This window comes from Sminthopsis crassicaudata, chromosome 1, assembly GCF_048593235.1.
Source record: "Sminthopsis crassicaudata isolate SCR6 chromosome 1, ASM4859323v1, whole genome shotgun sequence".
NCBI classification, from domain to species: Eukaryota; Metazoa; Chordata; class Mammalia; order Dasyuromorphia; family Dasyuridae; genus Sminthopsis; species Sminthopsis crassicaudata.
Genome location: NC_133617.1, coordinates 9,447,182 through 9,453,778, shown reverse-complemented (window position 1 = coordinate 9,453,778; position 6,597 = coordinate 9,447,182). Strand labels below are relative to the sequence as shown.

At 66.6% G+C, this 6,597-nt stretch overlaps 1 protein-coding gene across 1 annotated transcript; it reads right to left on the bottom strand.

Annotated features, from left to right (window-relative positions):
* Window positions 1-63: 63 nt before the first annotated feature.
* P2RX6 (purinergic receptor P2X 6) lies at window positions 64-6,474 on the bottom strand. Its single transcript, XM_074268448.1, has 12 exons — window positions 6,227-6,474; window positions 4,456-4,606; window positions 3,919-3,990; window positions 3,644-3,719; window positions 3,256-3,349; window positions 2,857-2,937; window positions 2,249-2,390; window positions 1,743-1,852; window positions 1,435-1,528; window positions 1,062-1,127; window positions 866-943; window positions 64-492 (listed from the first exon to the last, which is right to left on the bottom strand). Exons 1-12 carry the CDS (start codon window positions 6,472-6,474, stop codon window positions 376-378), a joined length of 1,329 nt encoding a protein of 442 aa, XP_074124549.1. The 3' UTR covers window positions 64-375.
* Window positions 6,475-6,597: the final 123 nt, after the last annotated feature.

Below are 6,597 nucleotides of genomic sequence, written 5' to 3'. Positions count from 1 at the left end.
CACACTTGAGGTCTGGGCACAGATTCCCCCCAATTTGACATGCACCCCAATAAAGCACAGAGGTGAGGAAGGGCTTCTCTCCTTGTTGCAGGGGCCAGGAGAACCCCACAGGCAGAGGGGGCAGGTTCTAAGTCAGAGGAAATGAGAGGGTTGGGGCCCGTGGATGGCCCCAGCCTCTGGGGGCTCCTGGTCTGAGTCCCCTTTAGCAGAGCTGGAAACAGGCGCAGTGAGGTCCGGGAACCCCAAGAAAGGAGGAGTCCAGCTTCTTGCTCAGGGTGTGTCCAGGGTCACAGGGTCTCCCAGTCCTGGGTCCCAGCCTTGGAGGCCCTGGAATGTGGCCCCGGTGTCCGACGGGCTCCTCCTGGCAGCCTTGGGCTAGGCCGTGCCCGCCGTTTGGTTCACCGGCCCCAGAGATCGCCGGGGCATCTCCCTGTCCCCGGGTGCTGAGGCCTGCATGGGCTCAGCTTCCCCTTTGCCCTTGGGGGCCTTGGCCTGCAGGGGGGGGGGAGGTTGGCTCAGGTAGCGCCGGCCCCATGGGACCGGCCCTGGCAGAAGCCAGCAGGTTATGTGCTTGCTCTGCCCGTCAGTGACCCATGTGGGACCCCTGGCCCAGGCAGGACAAGCCCCCCACCCCAAACTCGTGCTGGGGAGAGCAGGGGTGCCCGACTCGGGTACATGTGGGACCCTCAGTCACCTCCAGAGCCACACTGGGAGACCCCAGCTGCCAATGAGAAGGCCCCCCAAGGTCCCTTCTGGCTTCAGATGAGGCCCCCTTCCCCAATCCAGAGAAGGAAGGAGAAAGAGGAGGGGGAGGTAAAGAAGGGAAGAGGAGGAGGAGGGAGAGCAGGAGGACGGGGATCTTCACCTCCTCATACTTCTCCCCCCAATAGAAAGGGGCCTGTCGGTCCACGTAGAGCAGGAGCAGGTCGCAGAGGAAGGTGGCCTGTGGGGGAGGGGCACCCTCAAACCTTAATGGACTCTCCAGAGGCTTGGGGACAAGCCCACCTCCTAGGCCCCCAGACCCCGCCCCCTCCCAGGCCATTAACCCCGCCCCCACTCACCGTCCCCAGCAGGGCCATTCCCGTGCCCAGAGTGATTCCCGTGGAGATGACACTGAACTTCCCGGCCTTGGAAAAAGACGGGCCTCAGGACACCGGCCTCCCCAAGGGGTGGGCTGCCCTCGGGACTCCCGCGGGGGGGGGGGGGGGGGCGTACCGGGAACAGCCCAGTCCGGCCTCTGCAGGCGGCCCTGCGGCCAGGGTCGGGCAGACGGGCAGGAAGTGCCCAGGTCCTCTTCCCCAGCCTCCCCCGCTTCAGCCCGATCCAGCCCGATCCTCCCCACGGGGCACGGCGCTCCCTGAGGGGCATTTCTGATAAGAGGGAGCCCAGTTCGCGGCTGGCCCAGACCCCCTGACCCTCCGGCTCCCGCCCTACCTGCCCGGCCACGAGGATCTCGAACCGGATCCCAAAGAGCTTGAAGAGGCTGCGGGCCTCCCTCCCTGGCGGCCTCCACCAGTGTGCAGCTGCCCTGGACGGCGGAGACACAGGCCCTGAAGGGCAGGGCTCTGGCTGGCCACAGTCGGGGGTGGGGGGCTGGCGGCAGCTCGAGGCCCTGAGGGGGAGGGGCGCGGACCTGGGGGACGGCGGCACCGAACCGCAGACCGCACGAGGGCCCGCTCCCCAGCACGGAATGAGCCCGGGGGGGGGGGGGCCGCACAGGCTCGACCTCCACGGTCACTCACCGGAAGTTGTGGCCCTTCTCCTGCAGCCGGAAGGAGTAGCGGGGCCGGCACTCGCTGCCCGGGCGGTCCAGGTCGCAGTCCCAGGTGATCTGAATCCTCACGACTCCCCCCTGCCCAGATCGAGCGCCCAGTGGTCAGCGCCAGCAGAGCCCCCGGAAGGGGCCCCTTGGATCTGCAGATGGGGAAACTGAGGCGCGGGCGGGGGAGGGGGGCATTCGGCTTCCCCAGGGCCCGCACTGGCACGGCCGGGACCCAAGGCTCCCAAGGAATCCAATTTCAGAGGCCCGCCCATTTTACAGATTAGGAAACTAAGACTGGGGCCCTGAGGGATGCGGGGCTCTCCACTGTCCCCAGTTTTTATCCCTGTTTCCCCCAGCCAGGGGCAGGAGCCCTCCAGGGCCCCCCAGGGCGGGTCTAGCAGACCAGGGGGGAGGGGACCCAGGGTAGGTCCGGAGGACAGACCCGCCCGGGCTCAGGGCGGGGGCGGGAGCTCTCGCGCCACTTGCCAGGAGGGCCAGGTCCTCGAAGTCGCCCCCGGCCGCCGCCACCACTTCCCCCACGCGGAACACGGGGCAGAGCGGGCTGGCCAGCGCGTGGTACCGGCAGCGCTTGAAGTACCCGGTGTCCCGCGTCTCCAGGGTGTTGGCCCTGAGGGACAGAAGCGCCGGGGGGCGGGGGGGCTGGTCCCCCACACTGAGAGGGGGCTCGTGACCCAGAATTCCACCGAGCCCCGGAGCTGGGAGCCCTAGAACCTAGAAGGGCCCTTAGAACGGGGGGGCGTCGGGGCCGGGAGGGGCCTGAGAAGGGGGGACGTCGGGGCCGGGAGGGGCCTGAGAAGGGGGGACGTCGGGGCTGGGAGGGGCTTGGGGATGGGGGGCGTCGGGGCCGGGAGGGGCTTGGGGATGGGGGGCGTCGGGGCCGGGAGGGGCTTGGGGATGGGGGGCGTCGGGGCCGGGAGGGGCTTGGGGATGGGGGGCGTCGGGGCCGGGAGGGAATGAGAAAACAAAGTCCAAGCTTGGGGGTGTCAGAGGTCCCCCAACTCAGTCCCCTCACTCGGCGTCAGAGGAGGCTCTCCCCGAGCCCCACCCCTCCCCCACCCTCTCCCGCCACTTACGCGAGGAAGTTAAACTTGGGGAAAGTGACGGAGTTCTTGATGAGGAGGGTGAAGTTCTGCGCCTCCAGCAGCTGGGGCTTCCTTCGGGAGGGGACCCCGAGACCATGGAGGCCGCCCCCCGGGGCCCCCTCCCGCCCGGCCTCCCAGGCCCCCCCTTTACGAGGGAACCTCCCCAGGACAAGCCGCCAGGGAGCCCCAGCCCCTCCCGCCCCCGCCCAGGACTTCTCCATCCCCTTCCCTTTCTAACCCGCGCAAAGGACTCTGGTTCGCCCCATGTCAGAGGCGGGGAGACGGGGCGGGAAGCCGGCACCCACAGGACTGGTCCCGGGGCTCCGGGATCCCCGAGCGGGGGCTGCGGGGGCTGCCCCGGAGGCCCCAGGGACGGGCAGACGGGCACACCTGGGCACGGGGCCGCTCTCCACGGGGCACCAGCCCCAGATCTCGCAGGTCTGGTAGGACGAGTTAAAAGGGACGCACCTCCCGGTTTTGATTCCTGGAACGGAAGCCAGCCCAGTCCTTGCTCTCCAAGCCCGGGCCGAACCGGGCCCAGGACCCAGAGAGCAAGCAGGGAGGACCTGGGGGACCCGAGCCCCTTCCCTCAGTTTTACAGAAGGGGAAACTGAGACCTGGCCATTGAAGCCGCACAGATGACCCTCAGTATTTGGACTCCAGCCTGGCTGAGGTCCGGAGGAGCCAGGGCACCCGCCAGCCCTCAGTGCTCGGCACCCCAGGGCCCACAGGTGGGGGCCGAGGCCCTTGGGAGGGGGGGGAGGCGTAAGACAGGTACCGTGGCTGTGGCTCAGCGTCTCTCCCGCAGGACAGTCCTCGTCAGCCAAGCAGGGAGCCAGGGGCACCGAGGGGTGCTGGGCCGCGGAGGGAAGGGAGACTGTGAGCTAGCAGCCCCCGGGAATCAAGGGGAAATGGGGGAGGAGAGAGAAGGGAGACTGGGAGCTAGCAGCCCCCCCCACTCAGGGGGAAATGGGGGAGACAGGAAAAGGGAGACTGGGACGCCCCGTTAGGGAAGGCGGAGGGGAGATCCCTCCGCCCCACGCAGGGACTTGCCTCTGGACACTTGCCCTGCACCTGCTCCGGGGTGGCGAGGAAGTTCGTCACCAGGAAAAAAACGTTTTCTCCCTGGAGGGAGAGAGCCAGCTGAGAATGGTCCCGGGGACCCCGGACTCAGAGCTGGAGCTGGGCGGCGCCTCGGGAGTGGAACTAAGGCACAGCGCGCAGAGCCTTGCCCTCAGGAGCTGAAATTTAGAGGGCGCCTAAGTAGCCTCTCCTGGGGGTGTGCTTTCTGCTCCCGGCCCAGCCGGGCGGCTCCTCCCTGGTCCTCCGCTTGGTGACTGGTCTCACCCTGAGGAGTCAGCGCCACCCCCAGAAACAAGTGTACCACCAGGTGTAGACACTCCCAAGACCGGACACACACAACCCCTCCGGCCCCACCTGAGGCTCCCTTAGCTCTCCTGTGGTTCATCCCGGACACCCCTGCAAGGGGGGGGGGGGGGGCTCACAAGGGGGGCGGGGTCCAGCAGGGAACCTGGCGAGCCTGGTCTCAGCGGGAGGAAGGCGGCCTCGGGGCGGGAAGGAGACCCTCACCTGGGGCGGCTTCGTGTAGTCGGCCACATCCCACACGCGGCTTCCCAGGGCCTCCATCTGGGCCACGGACACGCCTTTGAGCTTGGTGATGACGGACACCCGCAGATCAGACTCCTTCTCCTGGTAGCCCTTGTGGAGGAGCAGGGACCACCTGCGCGGCAGAGTCCGGGGCGGTGACAAAGGGGGCTCTGGAGGCCCCTCCCCCCCACGGTGGCTCAGCGGGCCTTCCCAGAAGCCACCTTTGAGGCGGCAGGGAGGGACAGGGCAGGAGGAGGGAGCAGGCCCCCCCAAGGGATAAGGGCCCCCAAAGAGATAAGGGTCCCCCAAGAAATAAGGGCTCCCAAAGAGACAAGGCCCCTCCCCAAAGAGAGAAGGGCCCTCTTGAGTTTTCCCCACAAATGGTCTTGGAGAAGGACCCAGCGCTTTGGGGCCCAAACCAAGCTGAAGGCCACAAGGGGTCAGACCCAACACCTGGGAGTGCCGGGGCCCGGGGGCATCCACACCTGAATTTGTGCCCCCCCCACTAGCCATGGAGTGCTCTGCTCCCTGCCCCCTCACACGCCACAGTGCCCCCACCCCGCCCCAGGCAGGTGGACCCTCCGAGGAGACTTTCTCCCCTCCCCCAACCCCCAGCCTTCATTCCCACCATTCCTTCTCCCCCAGGGACCCTTCCAGCCCAAGCTGCCCTCCCGGTGTGGAGAGAAGAGACGGGGCTAGTAACTGGCAAGGCTGAGATCCAAAGCCAGCCCGCAGGCTCCTTTGTTACTAATTTTGTACCCCAGGGGTCCCCAGGACCCCCATGGGCGGCTTCTGGAGGAGGATCAGAGCCCCCCCTTTACAAACACTGCCACGGCCGTCATCGGTATTCCCATTGTACAGGTGGAGAAACTGAGGTAGGCGGCTGCCAAAGGCTCAGCTGGGGACTTAAGCCAGGAGGGATCCGAGGGGGACTTGGAGGCTGGTCCAGCACGGCCCACGGGCCTCTTGGCGGCCTGAGACCCTTCCCACAAAGTCCCCGACCCAGAATTCTGTCCTCCAGCCCTTCTGGCCCAGAAGAGACCAGAGGTCAGGAGTCCAGCCTTTAGGCCAAGGACCCTAAAGCCAATGCTTGAACACCAGGGAGGACGGGGAGCTCACCACCCACAGGGGCAGCCTCTGCCTTGGGCAGGGGGAGGCAAAGGGAACATTCAGCGTCCAAGCCTGACTTCCAGAGGGATGGGGCCTCGGGCTCAGTATCCTACCCTGAACACGGCCAAGGGGACCCTCCTGAGCCCCCTCCCCTCTCTCCTTTCACAGGGCCCAGATCCCAAAGGTTACAGGAGGAAGCTGAGGTCCGCAGACAGCAAGGCAAAGGATGTCCCCAGTTCTCTGCCGGGGAGCCGAGCCCAGGCTGTGGCTCCTGCTCCTGACCCCCACGGCCCCCACAGTGACCCCTGCTCTCACCTCCTTCTCACAGTGACCCCCATCTCTTACCCTCCTCCACAATGACCCCTGCTCTCCTACCCCTTCCCCACAGTGACCCCCCTCTCTTACCCCTCCCCACAATGACCCCCCCTCTCTTACCCCTCCCCACAATGACCCCCCTCTCTTACCCTTCCCCCATGGTGACCCCCCTCTCTTACCCTTCCCCCATGGTGACCCCCCTCTCTTACCCTTCCCCATGGTGACCCCCCTCTCTTACCCCTTCCCCACAGTGACCCCCCTCTCTTACCCTTCCCCCATGGTGACCCCCATCTCTTATCCCTCCCCCACAGTGACCCCCCTCTCTTACCCAATTACATATCCCAGGATGCCTAGCTGCAGGACCCTCTGCAAAGCCCCCACCCACCAGTTCCTGGTGAGGACATATTTCTCTGTCTTGTAGTCCAGGAGCCTCCACCCGCGCAGGAACCCCAGCACCCCCATGCTCAGTCCGTGAGTCAGCACAGCAGCGATGAGCCGGCCAGCCCAGGGCAAGCTGCCCACTTGGCCGGGAGCCTGGAGGCCCGTGGTGGGGGAAGGAGCCGGACAGGGGGGCATGGCCCCAGACAGGGGAGGCCCCCAGAGAGCTGAGCCTCAACTGAAGGCCCGGGACCCCTATTTGTGAACAGAGTGATCTGGATTACAGAACCCCTTCAGGAGTTTAGGGACCTTCCCAATTAA

What these genes read in the sequence shown, in the direction of transcription:
- P2RX6 (XM_074268448.1), bottom strand. Translation starts at nt 6,474, where the DNA reads ATGCCCCCCTGTCCGGCTCCTTCCCCCACCACGGGCCTCCAGGCTCCC. An exon ending in GACGCTGAGCCACAGCCACG is followed by an intron (nt 3,350 to 3,643) that starts GTACCTGTCTTA and finishes CTTCCGTTCCAG; the next exon opens with GAATCAAAACCGGGAGGTGC. An exon ending in AGATCCTCGTGGCCGGGCAG is followed by an intron (nt 1,128 to 1,434) that starts GTAGGGCGGGAG and finishes TCTTTTTCCAAG; the next exon opens with GCCGGGAAGTTCAGTGTCAT.